General features: G+C 31.6%; 1 protein-coding gene across 1 annotated transcript; it reads right to left on the bottom strand.

Annotated features, from left to right (window-relative positions):
- Positions 1–1,208: 1,208 nt before the first annotated feature.
- Positions 1,209–23,694, bottom strand: LOC134723798 (solute carrier family 23 member 1-like). The gene is made up of 12 exons (XM_063587347.1): positions 23,486–23,694; positions 17,129–17,374; positions 16,300–16,457; positions 13,320–13,429; positions 11,384–11,463; positions 10,829–11,010; positions 7,678–7,798; positions 6,762–6,918; positions 5,459–5,712; positions 4,882–5,155; positions 3,993–4,085; positions 1,209–3,324 (listed from the first exon to the last, which is right to left on the bottom strand). Exons 1-12 carry the CDS (start codon positions 23,627–23,629, stop codon positions 3,086–3,088), a joined length of 2,058 nt encoding a protein of 685 aa, XP_063443417.1. The 5' UTR covers positions 23,630–23,694; the 3' UTR covers positions 1,209–3,085.
- Between the last annotated feature and the right edge of the window lie 3,926 nt (positions 23,695–27,620).

The following is a 27,620-nucleotide window of genomic DNA, read 5'->3' as shown; positions in this document are numbered from 1 at the left end:
TAATGACTACACAGTTCAGTTAGCAAGCAAGCTTACCAAATATATTGCCTTTACCTACACACCCAATGCATGTAAAGAAACTACATTCTTTCATTGTTCCTTTTAATAGTCATGTGACTTCCTATTTTATATTTGTATGTGAGTCATGTGATGAAATATTTTAAACTTCCTTACCTCTGTTGTTACCTGTATTTTTACCTGTTGATAATGTGTATATTTTATTTATTATTGTTTTGTGTTGTGATTCGCATAAAAATGTTCTTGTTTTCTTGATGTTTCAACAGAGCAAGACATATATCTGAAAATATTTATTTAGAATATGAATAAAAGTAAAATTTTCAAAGGGGCAATTACTCAATTAAGTAATTTATTTGTTATTGTATTCTGTACTATAAGATATGGATTGGGTTCACCTTTGTTAACTTTTTATGAAATAAATGAAAAATATTGTTGATCTGATTTCTTAACAAGTTTATTATATATCAATAGTGTCTATCAAGTAGCTTAAGTTCAAAAAGGATATAACACCATGACTGAAAGAAAAGAAAAAAACTTAGTGCATATAAAAAAACCTTGATGGACCAGCGAAAACTCAACCTTTAACTAGAGGTAAACTCAAATGCTCAAAACAAATAATTTGGAAGTGATTTTTAATCCCCCCTCCCTTCTTAGTGGAGAGGGGGTATCAAGTTTTACCCCTTTCTGTCCTTTGATTACTTCAGTTTGCCTCAGTCAAATGTCTAGAAACTAAAACACAGGATTTCATAACGCACAAAACACAGATCAAGTTTTAATTTTGGTGGCTTCACTTTTACCCTTCTAAAGTTCTGCTCCCATCCATATTTAGAAATTGCAGAAATATTTCGTTTCTGTTCTCTAAATGAATTTTGCTTAAACCGAATGTTATGAAACTTCTGCACAATGTTAAATACCACAAAATACAGATAAAATTTGAATTTTAATGGCACCACCTTTGGTAGTTCAAGAGTTCTCTTTAAAAATGGAAAATTGTTGAAATTTTCATTTTCTCCTACTTAGGTTTGCCTCAACCAAATTTTATGCAACTTACACACCATATAATTTCCAAAAATCTCAGATTCAGTAAAAACTATTGTTACCTCGAATTTACAGTTCTCAAGTTATATCCCTTTGATATCTCTACCTATTACGATTTGGTTACAGTGCTTAAAATCTTTAGATCCTTTATGAGTTAATTTAGAATACTTAAATGAAATACAATAATAAGTAAGCAATGAACGGGGTTGTTAATTGTGATATGTGCTTCTTTGTTAAATATTTGTTTGTTTTTGTTGTGATTAAGATCATGACATGGTGTTGACTGCTGTACCCCTTTTTTGACATTTGTACCTATTATGTCTGTTTGTTTTATTCATGCATCGTTGTCAATATAATGGACTTTGATGCAACTTTCATACAAGTGAGAGGTTAAGCGCTATAAAACCAGGTTTAATCCACCATTTCTACATAAGTACCAAGTCAGGAATATGACAGTTGTTGTCCATTTGTTTGATGAGTTTGTGCTTTAGATTTTGCCATTTCATTAGGGACTTGCTGTTTCGGATTTACTTCGGAGTTTATTTTTGTGACTTAACTTTTTATAATGTTTTATTGAAGAGGACGCATCATCTCTGTCCCATGAACTAATTCCCAATTTATTAATTAAAGCAATGAACATGGTAGGTTAAGGTGAATATTCAACTCTCAAGTATGAATTATGTTAGCCTTTGTCACTCAATAGAATAATATTAGATTTCAGAAAGCACAATATGGTTAAGAATTTATTTTACCTGTCGAAAGGAAAAGACAGATGGGATCAATAACCCTACTAATTTTTGATAAAAATTGTTTTGATAGTCTGAGTAGTTTATCTGCAGTGATCACTTGCCTGTGTTTGAAGTTGTGAGTTTTAACCCATCATTGGCAGGTTTCTATCGACTCCAATCCTTTTATTTTTAGGGTAGCCAGTTTTTCTGTCAAAGGTTGGTGGTTCAATCAAGGTACTTTTGCTCCTGACTGTCAATACTTTAGTTGTCAGTTTGTTTTAGATTTGCGAGTTTGACTGTCCCTTTGGTATCTTTGGTCCCTCTTCTTTCACTTATGATTTTTTTTTAATTGTCATGAGGACTGCATATCTTTCATGTCTCAAAACAAATAAAATGCATTCAAATATCTAAGAAAATACTGAGTAGTTTAAAAACATGAAAATGGTTGACAGCAAAGACTATCAGCATGGTTTTAATAAGATTACTCAGATGTATATATATTTCAATTGATTTGAATTTACCATACTTGGCCATTAAAAACTACCAAATGTATTTGAAGATTTGAAAACTAATTTATATCAACTGGACAAAATAAAATGCAACCTTTTCTTTAATTTTTACAGTTATTATCAATCCTACATTATAAGAAAATAGTATATTTCCTAACGGAAACGTCTGTTTGAGTGTATCTCATTTGCCAATTATAACATTCAGTAAATTGCAATAGGAAAAACATATACAACTTGTCATGACCGTCAACTAAATTAATTTTTTATCAATAAAAAATAGGTGATCTGATATGATTGCATGAAAAAGCTATCCAACAAAATGGTTGCAATTAAGCAAGGCCTTTTTAAATACTGGCATCTCTCTAAAGGTGGGATTAAAATTGTTCATTTATCTTATTATATTAGCTAAAACATTTCCTAATTACTTTATAGAACAAATAAATTTAAAATAAGATATTTCGTCCAGTGGCAAAGGTTACTTTTCTTCACTATCTGGAGTTGGCAGTTTATGAAAGGAAAAGGAGTTTTATGTTTTGTTAACATATTCACAATTTTGACTCAAACATGATTGTAGTAACTTTTAGCAGCAGTAAAAAAACAATATTCAGTCAATGTCAGAAAAATATAAAAAAAATCGAATTCTGTACTTAATGTTGTAGTGCTTTAAGAACCTCCCCTCTTTCCAGTTTATAAGCCTCATAGAAAAAGGTCGATATTTTTCTTTATATATATGCCTTTTCTATCTTTAAAAAAAAAATGTTTTTTTAAATGATTATAAGAAATGAAACACATTTACAATTTTTCCTTTTTACAACGTCCACAACATGAACAGTTACAACTACATTTATAAACATTTGGATCAAAGTTAGGTAGTATTGGAATATATTTCAACCATGATACATTTTTCAGTAATTTTGAAATGAAAAGTATTTCATAAACTGTCACATCTTCTTCATAATCACAATCAGAGATTTCTTCTACATCCTGATTAGAGGTATCCCACTCTGCTAAACCACGCTCTAATTTAGACCCTGAAACACATAAATATAAAAGCAAATGATATGGTAAAAATTAGAGAGAACATAGTTTTCATAAATTTTCAAAAACATTTTGAATATCACGAGTTTTTGCGTTTCCCTCGGTTTTAGTTTGTTACCCCGATTTTGTTTTTTGTCCATGTATTTATGAGTTTGAACAGCGGTATACTACTGTTGCCTTTATTTATCACTTTATGTAAACCATTTTTGCAGTATTTAGTTTATGTTTTATATATTATTATATATTATCGTATATATTACTGGTCACATAATAGGTTTGTTCTGATGGACCAACGTTTAACCTAATGAATTTGAATATTTTGTTTAACCCGTTAATCAGTTATCCTATTTTCAATTTTTATTCACGCTTTTGTTAAAAACAAAATTGATCTTACACTGCAGATATTAGGGACACACTTTTATACTCCGTTGGTACACGTAAGAATAACACATTGCTTATTATTATTTCGGTATCCAAAAAAATTATATGAACCCTACCACGAGAAATCAAACGGAAAGTAATACGATTATAAGTCCATATTATACAAAGCTAAAAGTTTATGTCTCTCATTCATAGAAACATTTCCCTGTGTTCCTGACAGGTGCGCGATTTGCATACGCGGACTCGTTAGTTTTTAAAGTTGGAAATTGCGCTGAATTACCTGAAATTGTATTGTCTAAGAAGAAAGCCACAAATCCACCCATCATTGGATTTGATAAAATAGTTCGTAGTAAGCTATCAAGGTCTGGTGTGCCTACAAAAAAATTAAAGCTATTGTTGAGCAATAATATATTATCATAATAAGACTGCATATATATATTTATATATTTATAACAGAACTTCAGTATTTAAGTTAATAATTGGCTTATTTTGTTAACACTGAACATAGTTTTGGTGAGTCTGTACATATCTGACATCACTTCAACTTTAAATTTAACATCAAACAGTTCCATTTAAGATACGTCTTCTTTTATGTATAACTTGGATATCAAATTGTAGTGGAAATTGCTGTGTATCGATATACCTTTAAGACTATACTTTTTTTTTTTTTTTATCAACAATGGTTAAAACACACAATAACGGTAAACACCAATTAAAAAATTGAAAGAAATGTTTAAAAGCTTAAGATGTATCCAGAATGATATCGGTTTGATTAATATAGAGAATTCATCCTTATTCTTTTTTTTAATCATAAATTAACCAAAAGTTTTCTCTTTTTAAATGTTTTACACTTCTGAATCTAGAGAGATATTTTACTGTTGCATCCAGTACGAGTGTTCCTCCATTGTTTAACGCCATACGGTGACCTTTAGGTGTTTACATCAAAGTTCTTTTTCTCCTTCTTAATTATCAAACATTTTATGTATTTGAACTATTTATAAACATACTGTATCACAATACTTAGAAATACTTAAGTGGTAAAAAAAAGGTGTTCATTTAACACATACGCTAACAGATCATCACATTGGACTTGAAAACTTGACATAAAAGTAACGGATAAGTGATGAATGATACCAGAATTAGGAAGTATATTCAATTTAAAATATTACCTGTTGACAGTGACTCTGGATTTTGTTTTACCCAATGTGGAACCATTAATCCAATGAGCAAGGATATTCCAATGACGGCTAAATTTCTAGATGAATTTAAGTCTATATACTGGAGGTTTGACAAAACCAGACCAAGAAATGTTCCAAATCCAACAACAGATACGCCTCCAATGACAGGGTCAGGTATTGTTACAAATACAGCAGTAAATTTTCCCAACACAGAAAACACTATCAAGATAATGGCGAAAACTTGATAAACTCTTCTACTTGCGACCTAAAATTAAAGCATCACAAAGTGCAATTATTTTTATAGTATTATCATACGAAAGCAACGTTGAAGGCCTCCTTTGGAGAGCGCTATAAAATATCATAACGAAAACTTCGAAGTCATATTTTAATTATTCTGCTTTATTTCCCATATAAAGAAATGTCTATACCAAGTCAGGAATGTAAAAGTTGTTTTCAATTCGTAGATGTGTTTGAGCTTTTAATTTTGCCATTTGATAGGGGACGGTCCCTTTGAATTTTACTTAGGATCGGTACTTTTGATGTTTTAATTTTAAAGTATCTTACGTACCTTTGTCATTCCAATTGTACCAATATTTCCACCATATGTTGTTGTAGCATGTCCTGCTCCAAAGAATCCAGCTATCATACTCATGAATCCCTCAAACGCTATTCCACGGTTCATTGCATGGAGTGGTGGTGGAGGAAGATGGGACATTTTTGCACATGCGTAGTAATCGGCTATCGAGTCTATGATTGAAGTCAGTGTAGCAGTAACAAAAGCCACAAACACACCACCATCAAAACCAATTGCTCCAAATTGACCTAAGTAGAGAAAAGTTCGATACCTCATGTGTATTTAACAGAATGAAAATAAAACAAAATGCTTTAATTGGTTCAGTACATTTAATATAGAGGTCAAACATACTTAGATACTAACAGTTTTCGTCAATGTCAATCACATAAGAAAAATATATAAATGGTTCCCACAAGAATGTCGATCGTCTGTCGAATCACAAAACAACAAAATGTGGTCGTATTCCAATTGTTGTGCATATTAAGAGTGTCACAACATTTTTTTGTGTTATCTTTTTGATGATATATTTGTTTATATTTATAGTAATTAAGATTACAACGCAATTTTTACTGTTGTATCTATTTTTTTACATTTTTACCTAACATGTCTGTTTCTTTTGTTCACACATTGTTGTCAATAAATAGAAATTCTATACGACTGTCAACAAGTGAAAGAATAAGCTAGCTATACAATCATCATCATCTATGTATTAAGTCAGAAATATGACAGTTGTTTTCCATCCATTATTATATTTATGCATCACATTGTGGGTCATGCCGAGATCGATGTAGTGAACAACGTTTGTTATACGTTATAATGTTTCACAAGAAAGTTTAACAAAAAATGTATACAAGAATTTTAAATAACCTGTGTACCCAATTTACATGGTTTATACAGTTTATTTGGTGGGGAAATCCCCTAGAAACGATGCCCATATATATAATTCATCCATTTTCTGTGACAACAGTTCATTTCTCTACTGTATCCCCATCAAGTTCATGTTTGTACTATGACCATTAAGGGTCATTTATATTTATTTTATATTGTTCACAACGTTAATGATAGAATAAACTTCTAATGTGGGCGATTTCAAAAATTGAAAACAAGACGTTTTATTATTTCATGCGTCCAAAGCGATTTTCTGACTGTTTACCTGTCTCTGCTATATATTTTACTAAAGAATCATTATTATTTTTTGTTCTCCTCCAGCTCAACCATGTGCTTCTAGCATGGAAATATGAGACATTAATATGCCTTATATAGTAAATGTAGGTAAATTATACGGATTTGCTCTAACCTGGATATGGGACATAGAACCATGGCGTTTTATTGATGGTACGAATACCATAGTCTGCTCTTGCTTTATACTGTTCACTGTTTGGATCATCCGAAATAGAATTTGTACTAGTCATGATTGCAGATACCGACCAACCAATCATCATTGATAGAAGAATCTGTATACATAAAATGAATAAGTAACGAAGCATTTCTATTGTTTTCAACTAATCAAGTAACATGTTAAAACTTTTACAGTTACAGTTTCACGTAAGAACAAAGCAATTTTATATATTTGATATTTTTATCACGAAGATATTAACGTGGATTCATTGGTGCGGTGTTTAATAAGAAATAAAACAATACTTTAGACCACCACGTGCTTATGGTCTAACTTTGAAATGTAATAATTATATGATTAAAATGTAACAAACACAATAAACAGTTATCAAAGGTACCAGGATTATAATTTATTCTCTGACGCGCGTTTCGTCTACATTAGACTCCTCAGTGACGCTTATTTCAAAATATTCATAAAGCCAAACAAGAACAAAGTATAAAGCTTCCATATGTTCTTTTCAATCAGAGTAAAGTCTCGATGGCGCATAGTCATAATAATGTTCTAAGGTAGGGTGTCACGTTTCGCAGCGGACTGTTACCATGTGAACTTACAGAATACGTTACAAACCCTACTCAATATGTTTGTCTAATAAAGAGTACGGTTCACATTTAAATCCCATTAACATGGCTTCCTCCTTATGTGCACGAAATAGTACTTCTGGATATTAAACTCGAATCCCTCATCATCTTTTTTTGTGAAATGGCTTCGAGGATGAATTAACAAGAGGATGAGTTTAAGGACGCTGGCAGAGCTTTTAGTTAAAACGGAAACATAAATAGTTACACTTTTCATAATGAATTGATTAATTATGACTTACAGCTAATACTTGTTGTAAAGGGAATCTTATGATGTGACAACCTTGTGATCTAGTCCATACTGGTAATGGCATGGCCCATCCTGCTAGATAAACTGCTAGTATGATAGCCACAGATGCCGTTCTGCAAATACAAAATGATTTAGTTTATAGTTTAAACCGAATTTATTAATGAAAAATTACAAGAATAAAATATTACAATGTTACATGAAGTTCAAATATGGGATTCGGAAACAAGTCTAGAAAAACTTATATAAATCCGACTCCCATGACTTAGTTTAACATTTCATGTTTCTAAGATGCTCAATGACAACTAAATAACGTCTCTTCATCTTTCTGTGTTACGGAAGCGTATTAGGGACATAGAAAAAATAAAATTGGCAATGAACTTTTTTTTCAAAGTCGAAATTTTGACATTTCAAATCTCGAAATTTTGACTACAACTTGAAATATTGACTTTTCAAATCCCGAAATTTTGACTTGAACTTGAAATTTTGACTTTATAAAAAGTAAAAAATTCAACTTTGAACTCAAAATTTCGACTTTTTTAAACTCGAAATTTCGACTTATTTCAAACTCGAAATTTCAAGGTATTTTAAACTCAAAATTTCGACTTGTTTTAAACTCGAAATTTCGAATTATTTTTAACTCGAAATTTCAACGTATTTTAAACTCAAAATTTCGACTTATTTTAAACTCGAAATTTCGACTTATTTTAAAGTCGAGATTTCGACTTTTTTAAAACTCAAAATTTCGATTTTCCTCAGTATTTAAACGTTTGCGTCTATCACATTCACAGTCATTTATATCAACAAACGGAGAGCCATATACATCATAAATTTGATAGGCATATTTTAATAAACTTATCCATTTTAAAGAGGTACGGAAGCGTATTAGGGACACATAGAAAAAATAAAATTGGCAGTGAGCTTTTTTTTCAAAGTCGAAATTTTGACATTTCAAATCTAAAAATGTCGACTTTAACTCGAAATTTTAACTTTTCTTATCTTGAAATTTTGACTTTCTAAAATCTTGAAATTTCAACTTTTTTAAAACTCGATATTTCGACTTTTTCTAAACTCGAAATTTCGACTTCTTTTAAACTCAAAATTTCGATTTTTTGTAAACTCGAAATTTCGACTCTTTCTAAACTCGAAATTTCGACTTCTTTTAAACTCAAAATTTCTACTTCTTTTAAACTCAAAATTTCGATTTTATTTTAAACTTAAAATTTCGGCTTTTCCTCAGTATTTATACGTTTGCGATTACCACATTCACAGTCATTTATATCAACGAGGCGGATAGCCATTTACATCATAAACTTCATAATATGAAAAAGAAAATGTGGTATGATTGCCAATGAGACAACTATCCACAAAAGATTCGTAAGCATATTTTAATAAACTTAACCATTTTTAAAGAGGTTATTTTAGATAGAAAATCTTGTTCTTGCCAAAGAATAAATAAAATATGTTTCACGTTTAAATACATATTTCAAGTCTGGACTTCAGATATGTGTATCAAGTAATCCCGCTATTCCGACACACCTATAATATTGCGACATACTTTTATTCAACAGTCTAATATATAAAGCCAAGGGTTAATAGTTGTGTTATAAGAATGCAAACTTCCAAAACTAGAAAACTGAGGCAGCTCATTTGTCGTTCTGAATATGCCAGTCATTTTTGGCTACTAGTACTTGATTTACCATTGTTTAAACAAGGCAAAGACAGTGACTTGCTATTGGTATACCAAACAGGCCTTTGCAACTGTGATGCTAAATGTCCTCAGATTTGACGATCCTATGACAGTGTCGTGGAAACTAAAACATTGAATAGGGGGGGGGATTCTCTCAACATGCACGTTCTTTACGAATGGTTTCTTTAATATAAAATGCTTATCCATATCTTAATTTAAGAACAAAACCAGTTTCTGAATACAAATTGCCAAAATAAGTGGATGGCGCTTTAATAATTTGCGTCCATGTCTACTCCTTCTAAAATTGTAACAACTGTTTGAATACTAACATCAAAGTTTTAAAAGTACTTAGAAAAAGTAAAAAATTCGAGATTTCAACAGTCGAAATTTTGAGATCAAAGTCGAAATTTCGATTTAAAAAAAAGTCGAAATTTTGAGTTTACAATAAGTTGAAATGTCGAGTTTAAAATACGTCGAAATTTCGAGTTTAGAATAAGTCGAAATTTCGAGTTTTAAAAAAGTCGAAATTTTGAGTTTAAAATAAGTTGAAATTTCGAGTTTAAAATAAGTCGAAATTTTGAGTTTAAAATAAGTTGAAATTTCGAGTTTAAAATAAGTCGAAATTTCGAGTTTTAAAAAAGTCGAAATTTTGAGTTTTAAATAAGTTGAAATTTCGAGTTTTAAATAAGTCGAAATTTCGAGTTTAAAAATAAGACGAAATTTCGAGTTTTTAAAAAGTTGAAATTTCGAGGTTAAAGTGGAAATTTTGACTTTTTTATAAGTTGAAATTTCGAGTTTCAAAAAAGTCGAAATTTCAAGATTTTAGAAAGTCAAAATTTCAAGTTTAAGTCAAAATTTCGGGATTTGAAAAGCCATAATTTCAAGTTAAAGTCAAAATTTCGAGATTTGAAAAGTCAAAATTTCAACTTTGAAAAAAAAGTTCACTGCCAATTTTATTTTTTCTATGTCCCTAATACGCTTCCGTACTGTGTCATTAAAGCTTGTAAATCAGGAAATGCTTAAAAAGTCGATAAACAATGAATACGAAATTTGATTCTTATTTATTCATTTTGAAGTGAGTCTGAATTAGAATATTCTACTACTAAAAACACTTCCTTAGAAATTAAAGTAAAAAAGTTTAGAAAATTCTTTATAAATTAAAGTAAAAAAGTTTAGAAATTTTTTTATAAATTAAAGTAAAAAAGTTTAGATAATTCTTAAAAAACAAAGTAAAAAAGTTTAGATAATTCCTTAAAAATTAAAGTAAAAAAGTTTAGAAAATTCCTTATAAACTAAAGTAAATAAAATTAGACAATTCCTTACCAATTAAAGTAAGAAAGATTAGACAATTCGTTAACAAATTAAAGTTAAAAAGTTTAGTCAATTCCGTAACAATGAAAGAGAACATTTTACACAATTCATTAACATACTCTAAGGTTTCAGCAGCACTACTTACATGGCTGATATGCCCCAATGTGCGTCGCAGAGATTTGTGACAACTGAGTAGAATTCTATTCCAATAAGAAGTAATGTTGGAATAACTGTTATTGGACCTATAAATTTTACCATTAATCCGACCAGTCCCGTCAATCCTATTAAACAATGAAACAGCCCTGCAAATACTAGACTTCCTTGAAGCTGCAAATACAATATGTAGTGGTAGATTTAATTAGATTAAAGACACTCAACAACATCATATTTTAAATTCTGTATGGGGTCATCAGGAAAACACAAAGTGATATTCATAAAGTAGTTTATAGTTTACTTGAAAAATAAACTCATTAACTGTTAAAACTAATTAACTTAAAATGAAAATTAAATTTAAGCTAACAAAAAAAGACATTAGTCAGTAATAAGTATTGGGAAATAATGAGGAAATTGAACAGTCTAACATATAAAGGAATCTCTTATAAATATTTGTTTGACTATTTTTAAATAAATTAGAATATAAATTTTGTGAGTCACTTTTAAATAAATATATTTACAACAAAAACAGATAATTCCACAGTACCGTTTGTAATCTTGGGTATATGTAATCTGAGCGTAACCTTTCAATGTTAAAGGTCTCATTCCCCATTGTAAACAACCTCTCTGTGAAAAAGAAATATTTAATATTCATTATTTGTTTTGAAAAAAAGATGAAAAGAATACTAAGATGCTTTAAATACAGTGTGGGTTTTTTTTGTAATTGAAACATTTCTGTGAATCGTCTAGAATCTACATGAAAGTACAACTCATATTACAATGTTAGAGTGCATTATTTTTTACTTCATGCAGCTGGGATTTTGTTATTGTAACATCGATAGTATGTTAATGTTCACAAGAGTTTGCAATTTCGTGATTTAACTTTACCTTGTGATCTTACACAAGTAGGTTTCTTATTTTGCTGATGTAATTTTTGCACTGCGTTTTTCCACTTCTATTGTATTTTGTATTGAGTTTGCATGTAATGTTACTTATTTATTCCTCTGCCAAAATAAAATACCATTAATACGGTTATTTTAGAAATTTAAAGTTAGCCATCAGTGATAAAATGAAATGTTATCGATACTATCATTTAATTTTACTTAAGAATTGGATGCTTTTTTTTGTAACCTCATTGGGGTGTAAAAGCGTTGACAGAAGTTCATTTTGTATGAAGCGCGGTAGCGCTTCATTCTTAACATGTGCACACAGTAAACGCATTTACAACCCTATGAAGTTACGAAAAGAAGCATATAATTACATTTTTAGCTAGGATCATGAAAACACGATTTTTATCAAGTTTTTATTAAATTTACCTGTGTACTTTATTGTGGGACCTCGTGTCATCATGAATGATAAATTTTACTGTGTCATGCAATTGCTTTAGGAGTAACGCGAGACTGCAGTGTAGCCAATTAGTATAACGTTTTATAATGAAACATACATCTTATGTTATTATTATTAATTAAACACATGAGGTGATAGACATCGACAGAACTCCGGAGTCAAAGTGAAAATGACAACGCAATAGAAAAACAAACAAAAGGACAAGTCAACAAAAGACTGCAAAAAAAATCAAATTAAGACAGTAAAACAGGAACCCAACCATCTTAAACAGAAAATGAACATGTCAATTATATTATTCATGACTATTGAAATACGGTATACAGTTGCCTTTATTTATTTCCACACAAACATTTTGACTACTGGACTTCTGAAACAACCGGAAACGAGACGTCCACCACCAGTGGCAACAACCCAGTGATTGTAAAAATCAACGTGTAAATTCCCAATCGGGTAATTTTGACAGAGAATGGATTTTAAAATTTTAAAACTGTTTGTATAAACATTGAACGACAAAAATATGTGACGTATATCATTTTCTGACGTCAGACACGCGAATCAATGAATGTGTTTGTAGATAGATGTTTTTGTGTTCTGGTAAGTTGTTCCTTTTACAATTGTTAGACGTTGATGACTGAGCACTGTACCCATATTAAGTCTGTTTAGTTCACGCATCATTGTAAATATAACGGAATTTGATTTGAGAGGTTTAGCGCTATAAAACCAGTTTTTTTCCACCATTTTCTACATTTGCAAATGCCTGTACCAAGTCAGGAATAGGAAAGTTCTTATCTATTAGTTTTTATGTGTTTTGTCATTTGATTTTGCCATGTGATTAGAGACTTTCCGATTTGAGTTTTCCTCTGAGTTCAGTATTTTGTGATTTTACTTTTTGCAATGCGGGCGATACATGCACAAGAGGATACACTTTCCCTGTCGATGAGTCTACTTTATAGTTCACGATATTACGACCGGCCTGGTCCTATACTGTTATGTACTAGTAGATCAAACAAAAAATGATTAACAAATTACCAAATTCTGATATATATATATATTATGTCAATACTCCTTGCTCAAGCTCTCAGTTTAATTGAGATAGAACTGATGTTTTTGATTTATCTATACCAATGAAAATTTACCTGTGCTATTATTGCCTACAGCATTTGTTGGACACGCCCACTCAGGTAGTGATGCAAGTGCTAAAATGGGTATAACATATGCTGGAGTGGGACCTTGGAAAACAGGTAATCTGTAATAAAAGATTCCATTCATTCATGTGACTTGAAATAAAGAATACTAGTATATATAAATGCACATACTGCCGTTTTAGATGATATTTGAAAATATTGCATCTTGTAGTCTACTGACTATTTCAGTTTTAATGATAACATGGATAACTTGAGAAAGAAAGTGATTGAATTGTTTGTGATTTTAACTAAATTAAGGCTCATTTGTTTAAAAATGAAAAAGAGGTGGTATGAATTCTTGTTGAAAAACTATTTATCAGAGCCAAAAGATGTGAATAGTAACAAGTCAAAAGTAAAATCACAAAAATACAGAACCCATTTTTTTTTAAATTCTAATTTGTATTGACGACCTCAAAGCCATGACTTTATCGTGTAGACCACCTTTGATTTCTTTGGCGATTATCCCATTGAAAAGTACTTTCCTTGCTGAACTGGAAGTACTCATGATATTTCGGTTCTTTGGTCAACATATTTCGAAGGTTACGGTTGTTTACAATGTTAGAGGCATCACATCTAACCTAACGTTATCAGTCGTTTAAAAACATAAATCTTTAGACTTACAGATGTCAATACTGATATCATGCTACATGTGTTTACAGTAAACGAACTTATTTTCACCAATTTCGCAAGAACAAAAATAACGCAAATATAAATCGTTGCAAAAATGTACATCGAATAATTTCAATATCTAAAAATTAAATTTTGCGAAATGGACTAGAAAGGGCTAAACACAAAAGTATCTATGAAAATAAGTTGGTTCACAGTATATAATTGAAAACTTACAAAAGGTGTGGAAAATGTATAATATATGAAATGGAAAAATGGGATTGGAAGGTAACTTTGATTGAACTGATTTATAGGATTTTCTTACCCCAGAGTAGATTACCTTAGCCGTATTTGGCACAACGTTTTTGGAATTTTGGGTCCTCAATGCTCTTCAACTTTGTATTTATTTGGCTATTTAACTATTTTGATCTGAGCGTCACTGATGAGTCTTATGGAGACGAAACGCGCGTCTGGCGTATAAAATTATAATCCTGGTACTTTTGATAACTATTTACACCACTGGGTCGATGCCACTGCTGGTGGACGTTTCGTCCCCGAGGGTATCACCAGCCCAGTAGTCAGCACTTCGGTGTTGACATGAATATCAATTATATGGTCATTTTTATAAATTTTCTGTTTACAAAACTTTGAATTTTTCGAAAAACTAAGGATTTTCTTACCCCAGGAGTAGGTTACCTTAGCCGTATTTGGCACAACGTTTTTGGAATTTTGGGTCCTCAATGCTCTTCAACTTTGTATTTATTTGGCTTTTTAACTATTTTGATCTGAGCGTCACTGATGAGTCTTATGCAGACGAAACGCGCGTCTGGCGTATAAAATTATAATCCTGGTACTTTTGATAACTATTTACACCACTGGGTCGATGCCACTGCTGGTGGACGTTTCGTCCCCGAGGGTATCACCAGCCCAGTAGTCAGCACTTCGGTGTTGACATGAATATCAATTATATGGTCATTTTTATAAATTTTCTGTTTACAAAACTTTGAATTTTTCGAAAAACTAAGGATTTTCTTACCCCAGGAGAAGATTACCTTAGCCGTATTTGGCACAACGTTTTTGGAATTTTGGGTCCTCAATGCTCTTCAACTTTGTATTTATTTGGCTTTTTAACTATTTTGATCTGAGCGTCACTGATGAGTCTTATGTAGACGAAACGCGCGTCTGGCGTATAAAATTATAATCCTGGTACTTTTGATAACTATTATGGTGGAGGATATAACCTAAGTTGATGAAATCCAAACTTTTGTAGGAAAAGAAAATGTTAAGAAAAGAGGGGGAAAAATACCAATCTCCAATGAAATTTCCAACGGATACCAAATGGCAAAAGCTCTAACACATCAAACGAATGGATTACAACTGTCATGTTCCGGACGTTGTACAGGCATTTTCGTATGTAGACAACCGTGGATTAAATCTGGTTTTATTGCTAGCTAAACCTGTTACATGTTTAACAGTCACATAAAATTCCATTATATTAACCACGATGTGTGAACTAATCAAACAGACATTTTAGGTAAACAAATATATATTTTGAAATGGGGAACAGGGGAAACCGCTGTGTCATAATCCTGATTGTAGCGCTTCTCTGTTACATATCGTCCAAAGCCAACCAGTCTGAAAAGTCTGTGACTAGCAATATAGGGTTTGATATTAATTAGTTTGAATATGTTTGAATGTGGATTTGTAACAGGGGTTTCTTAGTTGGGGACTGTATGAACTAGCATACTAAAAATCCGACTCAGTGTCTCGATCTAGTACAAAGCAGGGTTGATATTCATATCACATTAACATGTATTAGTCCTTAATATGCATACCAATATGCCGCTCGACCCTAAGCAGTTATTCAGCAGACTGACGTCATGACAGTGGCTGACTCTGTTCCGGAATTGTGACTTAGTTTCCTACGACTATAATATTTATAGTTACCGGTTATTATAACTTAACCTATATTTTTCTGATTCTCTTATATAAAAACTTGAAAAAGGATTATCCGATTTGTTGAATAAGTGAATTGTATGTATACTCATGTTGATTGTAATCGGAATAGTAAGCTGGACAAAATCGTATTCATCATCAATATAACAAACAATATTTATAATACTAAAATATAACCATCAACATTAAAGAGCATACCTTGATGGCAAATAACGTTCCCCTGTTTTTTTCTTATTTGAAAAAAGGTATAATTTCACACCTTTATAATCAGCGTTTATTCTGTAGCTATCTCACCTGAAATGAGTTTTGTATTCAACTATTACCATTACACCTGTCGGAATGAGTTTTTAACTGTGTATATTCAACTTACCTCACCCCAAACGTTACTTGTAGGAAAGTTGTCAATCCGGATAAGAAAATGGTGGTAGCCAAAAGTTTGGCCTTCAAAACTTCATCCTCTTTGCCACAGACCGAACTAGCTACCAGTACTGCTGTTATAACGCAACCAGGAAGGGACATTAAAATTTGCTGAATTGATAGAATGCATTCAATAAAAAGGAAACATTATGCAATAACATCAGAGACAAATTATTGTAGAAACATACATTGATTCGTTTGTGTTTTCTTATCCTGCCAATCCATTTCCAAGCATTCTGAAGAAATTCAGTTTGTCTGGATGAGATCTTTTTTGACATTATTAAACGTATATTATTAAACTTTTAAATCGCTCAAGTATAATAAAGTTGTTATCAAACGAATAATAGTAATACAAGTATAAGTCCTTTAAGTGATTTTAAAAATTGAAGAAATTTAGTAGACAACACAATTTAGATAAAAGTATATCAAGAAAAGTTTCCAAATATAATCAATTTTAAATTAACAGAAACATTTAAAAAAATGATGCACTTGTATATGAAATGACGATTCTAAGCTATTACATTTAACTATTATCTTGAAATCAAATTGGGAAATCCAAAGCACGATGTATCTAATGTATTTTTGTTATACAGCTTGACCTTAATATTAATATCAAATTGACCAAACAGGGTTAGTTCCAGCCAATTTCAAAAAAGAGGGTTCCAACCATTTGTCCTCATTCAAAAGCTTTGATTGCAAAAAAAGGGTTCCAACCTCCGGACCTCCCGTTTTTTTGTTATCTACCACTGCACAAATTGCACAAATAATCCTGATAATATTACCTGCACAGCAAAAAATACAGTTAGTAAAATCGGAGGACTATCACTGACTTTGTACACCAGTTTCCAAGACTCATCAATTATTTCTACATCCTTTTCTGGGTCTTTTTCTTCTTCAACTTCTTTAAGCTTTGAGAGATACAATCCAGCATCTGATGCCCGCGAGGACGAGACAGATGTTCGTTTAGAAGGCAACTCAATGGGGATCGTCGATGATATAGACCCATTCCGTAACATGAAAACTGGATTCTGTAAAAACAAAAATAAACAATCAAAGATCTTGAGGTTCTCATACCAAATCTTGTTATTCCAAACACATGATCTGAAGAGTTAATCCCTTTTCAACTGATTTTTATAGTTTTCTCTTGTGGTGTACTGTTACACAAGTGTTCCAGGTTAACGGATGGTCTACGTGCCTTCAAACTAGTTTAACCCCGCCACAAATTGTACGTGTCAGTCCCATATGAAAGCCCCTGTTATTCAGTGGTTTTCGTTTGTTGCAGTTTGTTTTTTTGTTTTTCGTTCATTATTTTTTTAAACGAAAAGTTCACAATCGAATGGCAAAATCAAAAGCTCAAATATATCCAACGAATGGATACCTGTCATATTTCCTCTCGACTTGGTACAGGCGGTATTTTCTCATGTAGAAAATGGTGGGTTAAAAGTGGTTTTAAAGCTAGCTTAACCTCCTTTGTATGACCAGTCGCATACAATTTCATTATATTGACAACAACGTGAGAGCAAAACAGACATAATAGGTAAAATGGCAAGAATAGGGGTACAACAGTAAACATTGTGTTGACACCTCAATCACTATAAAACAAAAAATAATATGTAAACATACATTTACCATGGCACAATAACAATGACGAGAATGATTTTGTAATTCGTCTTTTTGTACAAGATTATATAGTAGAAAAAACTCTATTTCTAAAATATTTCTTTGAGAAACCAGAATCGTTGCCATTTGTAATTTCAACACTCAAAATGATTTTTTAAGAGTTCATTGAAGAAAAGTGGTACATTTGCGTTCTCCCTTATGTATTAGCCAACATCCAAATGTTAACATGGTTAATATGTTTAAATATCAAGGAAAACATAAACTCTTCAGCACAAACAATGTTTCAACATACGCTATTATGATAATGAGGTCTTATACATTCTATGACAGCATTAGATATAAAGTGAAGAGATGTGTTATGATTGCCAATAAGACAACAGAGCATAAATGACATGGATTTCAGCATGAAATAGGTCACCATATATATGCCATCTTCATTGTTAAGTTTAAATCATCAAGTATGAACAATCAAACTTTGTTGTACATATCCATAAAAAAAGCAATGTGTCATTAATAACTGGCACATCTTAAATTATAAATTATTCACAATGAACTTTACAACTTGTTAACGGAGGGTCTACGTGCCTTCAAACTAGTTTAACCCCGACACAATCTGTACGTGTCAGTCCTGTATTAAAAAGCCCCTGTAATTCAGTGGTTTTCGTTTGTTGCAGTTTGTTTTTTTTGTTTTTCGTTCATTGTTTTGTATAGAAATCAGGCCGTTATATTTCTTGTTCGAATTGTTTTACGTTTGTCATTTTCGTGGTCTTTTATAGTACGGTATTGGTTTATTCGTTGTTGAATGTCTTACGGTGAAACATAGCTGTTGATTCTGTGTAATATGCTCTCGTGTGGAGAGTTGTCTCAATGGCAATCATACACATCTTCTTTTTTTTTTATGACAAACGATTGTTTTTTTGAAAGGCTGAATGTAAGAAACGAAAAGTTAAATCACAAAAATACTGTACTCCGAGTAAAGTTTTAAACGAAAAGTTCACAATCAAATGGCAAAATCAAAAGCTCAAATATATCCAACGAATGGATACCTGTCATATTCCCTCTCGACTTGGTACAGGCGGTATTTTCTCATGTAGAAAATAGTGGGTTAAAATTGGTTTTAAAGCTAGTTTAACCTCCTTTGTATGACCAGTCGCATACAATTTCATTATATTGACAACAACGTGAGAGCAAAACAGACATAATAGGTAAAATGGCAAAAATAGGGGTACAACAGTAAACATTGTGTTGTCATCTCAATCACTATAAAACAAAAAATAATATGTAAACATACATTTACCATGGCACAATAACAATGACGAGAATGATTTTGTAATTCGTCTTTTTGTACAAGATTATATGGTAGAAAAAACTCTGTTTCTAAAATATTTCTTTAAGAAACCAGAATCGTTGCCATTTGTAATTTCATCACTCAAAATGATTTTTTAAGAGTTCATTGAAGAAAAGTGGTACATTTGCGTTCTCCCTTATGTATTAGCCAACATCCAAATGTTAACATGGTTAATATGTTTAAATATCAAGGAAAACATAAACTCTTCAGCACAAACAATGTTTCAACATACGCTATTATGATAATGAGGTCTTATACATTCTATGACAGCATTAGATATAAAGTGAAGAGATGCGTTATGATTGCCAATAAGACAACAGAGCATAAATGACATGGATTTCAGCATGAAATAGGTCACCATATATATGCCATCTTCATTGTTTAAGTTTAAATCATCAAGTATGAACAATCAAACTTTGTTGTACATATCCATAAAAAAAGCAATGTGTCATTAATAACTGGCACATCTTAAATTATAAATTATTCACAATGAACTTTACAACTTGTTAACGGAGGGTCTGCGTGCCTTCAAACTAGTTTAACCCCGCCACAATCTGTACGTGTCAGTCCTGTATTAAAAGCCCCTGTAATTCAGTGGTTTTCGTTAGTTGCAGTTTGTTTTTTGTTATTCGTTCATTGTTTTGTATAGAAATCAGGCCGTTTATTTCTTGTTCGAATTGTTTTACGTTTGTCATTTTCGTGGTCTTTTATAGTGCGGTATTGGTTTATTCGTTGTTGAATGTCTTACGGTGAAACATAGCTGTTGATTCTGTGTCATATGCTCTCTTGTGGAGAGTTGTCTCAATGGCAATCATACACATCTTCTTTTTTTTTATGACAAACGATTGTTTTTTTGAAAGGCTGAATGTAAGAAACGAAAAGTTAAATCACAAAAATACTGTACTCCGAGTAAAGTTTTAAACGAAAAGTTCACAATCAAATGGCAAAATCAAAAGCTCAAATATATCCAACGAATGGATACCTGTCATATTCCCTCTCGACTTGGTACAGGCGGTATTTTCTCATGTAGAAAATAGTGGGTTAAAAGTGGTTTTAAAGCTAGTTTAACCTCCTTTGTATGACCAGTCGCATACAATTTCATTATATTGACAACAACGTGAGAGCAAAACAGACATAATAGGTAAAATGGCAAAAATAGGGGTACAACGGTAAACATTGTGTTGTCATCTCAATCACTATAAAACAAAAAATAATAAGTAAACATACATTAACCATAGCACAATTACACTGACAGGAATGATTTTGTTATTCGTCTTTTTGTACAAGATTATATGGTAGAAAAAAACTCTATTTCTAAAATATATCTTTGAGAAACCAGAATCGTTGCCATTTGTAATTTCATCACTTAAAATGATTTTTTAAGAGTTCATTGAAGAAAAGTGGTACATTTGCGTTCTCCCTTATGTATTAGCCAACATTCAAATGTCAACATGGTTAATATGTTAATATATTAAGGAAAACATAAACTTTTCAGCACAAACAAAGTTTCAACATACGCTATTATGATAATGACGCCTATACATTCTATGACAGCATAGATATAAAATGAAGAGATGCGTTATGATTGCCAATATGACTTGCCGTCAAAGCCTAAATGACATGGATTTAAGCATGAAATAGGTCACCATATATATGCCATCTTCGTTGTTTAAGTATAAATCATCAATTATGAACAATCAAACTTTGTTGTACATATCCATAAAAAAAGAAATGTGTCATTATTAACTGGCATATCTTAAATTATAAATTATTCACAATGAAGTTTACAATTTGATGGATTTGAATACTGAAACAAGTCATGTCCGATAATGGTTTTCTTTTTTAAATTGTGACTTGGATGCCTTAACTGCACGCATACCACATATTCTTAAACCTAAAGACATAACAGGTAAAAATGTCACAAATAGGGGTACAGTAGTCACCAATGTGTTATTACCTTAATCCCTATAAAACCAAACAAATATGCAAAAGAAGCACAAAAAGGCATAGACAAAGCACATTAGCTAATATGAAAGACAAGAATACAAAAATGTATACATAGTATAATAGCACAATAACACAATGACGGGATGTATAAGTACAGAGCCACGTCATATGTATTAATAAAAACACGAAAAGGGATATAGAATAAGCACATAAGCAAAAAAAAAAAAAACCCACAATAATACAAAAATTGTCATAGAACAATAACACAATAGCGGGATGTATAAGTGCAGATAATTTATTGACTATGCAAATATTTCGTTATCAAGTCTGTAGGTATATAAATGTATAGGTCAATGAACTTCGAAACCTAAAACAGTACTGTACTGTGATTAATCGTGCACTTAGAGACTGGGTTACCAATTACTTTAGTACTACTCTGTTTTTGTCTATATATATTCTGTCTATTTATTGACACTTTCTGTATGAAGTTTTCCGGTTTTCTATAATTACAATGGATTGAATAATTGTGTTTTACGGTATGGTTTACTATTTCTGTAAAATATTGAGAATAAAAATAATAGGCCACATTATATCCGTTATTAACACAATCAACCTTCGGATCGCCGTATTTACTTATTTCATAAGTCAAGCTTGAAGCCCGGAGCTTAATGTAACTTATCTAGATCATACGATCGAAATAATAGTAGTTATGATATCTTCCACAATACTTTTATATATTACAAAATACCGACACATAAATAGGTTCGTACATCACAGCACTTTCAGAAGTCTATACAATGCTGGATGTGAAACGAGTTCCTTAACACTGGTGTTTTTGTTAATAACATAAAAGTTATTTTGAAAATGTTTCAGAAAAGGTTGAGGATTCTAAATCCGCCTCTGTAATGGAAGCTCACCTGCTATACTTCGTTAAGAGTTCTTATGATTCAGTTTAATTTCTCTAATTCATTTGCAGTATTTGGACTGTGGATATTTTAACAAAAAGCAATATACAACCTTAAACCAGTTACATTACATCAATCTAGTTAAAATTCATATCTGTATTAGTTTCAGAGATTCATTCACTTGTATACCTTATTGATGAACATAATGTTCGATATTTTTAGCTCTTAAATTAAATAGAGGAAACATGTATTGAGACACCTTGTCATTTGTAGTCTATAATGATGTAATATTCACTCGTAATTATTATGCAATGACTTTTTTTTTATCAAATTGTCTTTAATTTTCATATTTTTTCTCTTATATGGGATTTCATGTGGTCGTTCTTAGAACCATGAAGAATGCATCACCATGCTTGAAACAATATCAAAGTGTCCGGTCTTAAATGTATATACATTAACTCCATTCAGTACACTATGATACGGTATGAATCTGTCAGTGGACAAATAATTAAAACTACTTCAAGTGTCCGGCGGCTCTTCGTAAATTTTTTGCTGACCCCACACTATAAAATATCAATTGGAAGCTAATAGTTAAAATACATATGAGAAACAGCCTCCTCCAAACATATATTAAGGCACTTTATTTGCATCATTGAAAAAAAAAAATTTGTAGAAAAAAAATTGTAAAGCTGTTTAGAATTGTCTAAATAGAAATGAAAATCATCAAAAAGAGGCACAAAAACGATAGAAACAAAGAACCGATTTAAGAGTACTCGATGTTACTGAAAGCTAGTTCATTAACAACTAAAAAATAAATCATGGGCTCACAGTATCAACCAATATACTTTCAACGGATTTAATATAAAGACGTCATAAACAGTCTGAAAACTCACATCCGTATATTTTCTTTCAGTTCAATCTGGTTGTGTTTTGAATTTGTTTCATATAGTTTCGGTTTTGGGTTGTGTATTTTTTTTTTTTTTTTTTTTGGGGGGGGGGGGGTTCTTGTTAGGGGACGTTGACGTCGTCAATTTCGGCGTAATTTTCTTAACAGGGATTCAAATACCAAAAATTTCATCCACATTTTCTTTAAAAAATGCATGATTTCGATCACCAAATTCAATATAGCATACAGTAGAAAACGACACCCCCTGAATTACATGCTTGTTTTCATCATTTCAGTATTTTCTAACTTATATATATGCGGAGACGTTTTTGGACAGGTGTCACATATATCATAAACTGTCATCGAGAAAAAAACATGTTTTATTATAATACAGAAATAGAACATTAAACTTTAACCTATAAGGATTACTTACGATTTCGCCTTTATATCCATCATCATTTTCATCATTTTCATCCGTAGACCCTTTCGATCGTACAGAGAACTTTCTTTGTCTTACAGCTTCTTTTCCTTCAGCTATAGAAGGTCTTCTAGCATACCCACATCCGAATACTTCCATATTAGTGTTCCCCTTATTGTTACCTTTAATACAATGGATGAGTAGAGACCGTTACAAACTAGTATAGTTATAAATGATATTTCTATCAATCCGTGGTACAGAGGGCGTGGCCATGGACATCATTACATTATTTAATCATTTGTTTAAAAATAAATTAACAGCTTCATTAATATTCTTTACCGACGTGGCTTAATTGTTTACATTTTGTTTGTTTGTATTTTTTAGAAAACAAGTATACGCTTTCGATACTTTTCCTGATATCAACCTCTTTCTTTTGTTATTATTTGGTGACAAATTCTTGATTTGTAAATATAACATATCATTTTGGTACATGAATTTATCCTAGACATTGTGCATCAACTGGAGGAATTCAAAGAAACATTTACTAATTTGAGTTGGAAATATCTGAACATCAATTCCTTGGCTCAATCGATTCGTAAAACCTCGAAGGATATTCATAAACTGTAAAATTACTTATATGTTGTTTAGGCGACAAAACAGTAAACAATAAAAACGAACAAGTCCCCTTCCAGTGTAATTTAGAAAAACGCAATCTCTTATTTGGTGGCTATTCCAAACGTTAATGTGTTCCATATTTGTATTTCGTTCATTTTTTTACACAAATAAAGCCGTTAGTTTTCTCGTTTGAATTGTTTTACATTGTCTTATCGGGGCCTTTTATAGCTGACTATGCGGTATGGGCTTTGCTCATTGTTAAAGGCCGTACGGTGACCTATAGCTGTTAATGTCTGTGTCATTTTGGTCTTTTGTGGATAGTTGTATCATTGGCAATAATACCACATCTTCTTTTTATACCAAACTAATAAAAAAAAACACATACAATCCTATTTTTGGTGGCTGCTCCAAGCCACTATCTTGTAGTCTCATTTTTATCTTTATCTCCCGATTTTATTTGCTTAGAACTAGTATTTGCTATCATTGAAGTAAGCCATCAGTTGTATCTTTGGTTAAACACGGCCTTTTCTATGCTACGTCGTAAGGTAGTTCAGACCTAATTTGATAGTTGTTCCAACTTTAAACTTGTAGTCTTATAGTTTAATAACGGTGCATTACATTTTCGAGCACCTTCCTTTTACATTTGCGCTCATTCATTGCACAGGAAAACAGTGCTGATTTATACATATCTAATTTTTTTTTATCTCTTTAATACCGAAAGTCTAAGTTTCCCGCTCACCAACGAGAGGAGTTGAATGAAAAGGTGTGTGTGTGTGTGGGGGGGGGGGGGGGTCGAAAGTGATTAGTGTCGAATAATATGCACAAAGTTAAAATATAGCAAATTTGAAGAAAAAAAATACCGATTTATATTAACATTTGTTACATGAAGCATGCATGACCTCAAATGGAATGAAAAAAATGCGCGCAAACGCTAAAAAGCTAATTCGATATGCGCAAATATAATACACAAAGTGAAAATATATTGAAAATGTCACTGAGGCGAGCGCAAAATAATCGAAAAAAATGGTAGTTCCTATTCAACATGCGACACCTGTCAAACCTCATCATAATAAAACCTTATATAAAAGTCACGAGTGAGGGGATAATTGCACACCCCCTATAGTTGTTGACAATTATGTTATTGTTATGCGGACTCAACACAATTATTACGTGTTACGTACGGCGTTTTACGTTTCCGCAAATTGGCATTACTTTTCCGCGAAAAAAAGATGACGTTTCCGGAAAAAAAAGTTTACGTTTCCGCAAATAATTATCTTGCTTTTCCGGAAAAAAAGTCACTATTCCGGAAAAAATAAATTATTACTTTTCCGCAAATAATTCAGGAATACCTATTGTTCGAAAGCAAAGCTATAAGAAAAAAGTGAATATGTATTAAGTTAAAGGTCATCATAACTTGTAAGTAAAATACATAATTAACGTATGTTCAAAAATATATTGATATGAGTTCATAAGTCAGTTCTGTCAGAATATTTGTAGCCAACACGTTGTACAAAGTCCATAGTAGCACATTCACCGTTTACAAGTTTTGTATTTTGTTCAGGAAGGAAGTCCATCTTCTCCTTTTCATATTTCCTAATGGGTGCTTTTACAGTTAGAGTTCTCGTCTTTATGTAAGATGTTGTCTTCAGTTTCAATAACACATCGACAACGACAAATATGGTAGGATGGCTAGCGTAAAACTGCTCGTTCAGGTAGGCACGAAAAGACTCGACACCATTCGGCAGACCTCATGCATTTATCGTTAGATGGAGCATCGGCAACGAATTCAACAAAGTCTTCTTCAACCTTGTTTAAGTTGGCAAGTACTAGTAAGCCAAACCAAAGATTTATCGATGAAGTTTAACTCACCCTTACTCGAGTCAACTAGTTATATCTAGTAAATTTTAGCTTTACTGAGATCAGAACATTTTCTTTATTAAAAAAAAATAAATAAAAAAATATCATATTTGTACATTCAAATCTTTATAATTTACCAGGTAATTTTGCGGAAAAGTTATAAATACAAATTGCGGAAACGTATACTTTAAATTTGCGGAAACGTAGTATCGGGACTTTGAAAAATTAGCGGAAATGCAATACGTCCGTTACGTATTGGTGATAAATGTCATACATGTAATTGACATGTAAAACATGGCGACATTAATGATAGATTTATGCGTATAATATACCAGGTTGATTAATAATATTAAAATAAATTTGGTATTGAAATCCTTTTGTATATAAGCATAGCTCAATACACTTTTGAACTGTTTATGAGAAATCATTTTCAAATAATTGTTCTGAATGCAAATACCCCACGTGGCTAACTATGCATGTTTCTATATAAAAATAATTATTTTCATCTTTATGCTTAGTTAGGTTCATTAGGGCGACAGTAATTAGCAAATATTCAAGTATTGTAAATCCTTAAGGAAAAGGAACCACAGGAATCAGGAAGTTTTCGCTGACTAGTTGTTGCTAGTTATTGTTCGTTAACTTCACCCTGGTGAGAAATAAGGGACAGTGAAAATAATTACTTAATTTTTTTCTTTATTTGCAGTCAAGGGTCAACATGACCATGTTTAATGTAAAATCTTATACAAATGTGACGTGACCATAGAACTATAAACTGGTTTAAACATCTATGGTGCGACTTATCCTTGAACTTCCAAATGAAAAGTTTAATGAACAATAATGGTGGTTGTAAACATCAAACATGTCAATAGATGGATTTCTTACAGAAACTATCGAATAATTAACTGTAACAAATCCATATTCATTTACATGAAATGTTTGTTATCTCAGATAATGTGAAGATGAGCTTATTTTACCTTGCGGCGAGATACGACGATATACTAAGGTGACACCATGATTTCCCGCGCTATCGTATTATCAAACGTCCATCCTTTGATTTTATCTCATATAGCTGTATACTAAAATCTTATTTGACGTACATAATATGGCGTTAATGTCCATTTATAAAGATTGAAAGTATGTTTAAAATTTATTCAGAAGTTAGTCGTTCAACATGAACCTGACACCACGTTGAAATCGGATCACAGCTAGGTGGGTATAGTAGGCACACCAGAGATTAAGCTTCCTTTTAAGTGTAATGTTCGAATGATAATTAAAAAAAAAGAATCAAACTATTCCGGTATAGCGAAGATGTTCATGTTGTAGAGCAATTGGATCCGTACAAAACAATAACTTTTTGCTATCGATTGATTTAAGGATTTAAGGAAATACTGAAATATTTTTCTGTCTATGAAGGAATAACTCCAAAAATGGGGTGCACATTGAACAACCTTTTCAGTCATTTTAGAATTCAATTCTAAATTCCATTTTTAAGCGATAAATCAGGTAAAAAAAAAACGACGGTGACGTCATGGTCACATGAAAAAAGGATGTATATGAGCTGATAGACAAAAACAATAAAGCCAATTAGAAGACGTACGCGTGTTACATCATAATTAAATAATGCCTTAATGAGAAAAATAATTAAGTTTATGTATTTACGCTTACACTTAATTTATAG

Source organism: Mytilus trossulus, chromosome 6 (assembly GCF_036588685.1).
Source record: "Mytilus trossulus isolate FHL-02 chromosome 6, PNRI_Mtr1.1.1.hap1, whole genome shotgun sequence".
NCBI classification, from domain to species: Eukaryota; Metazoa; Mollusca; class Bivalvia; order Mytilida; family Mytilidae; genus Mytilus; species Mytilus trossulus.
Note: the sequence above shows the minus strand (reverse complement) of the source record. Positions and strands in the feature narration are given on the sequence as shown.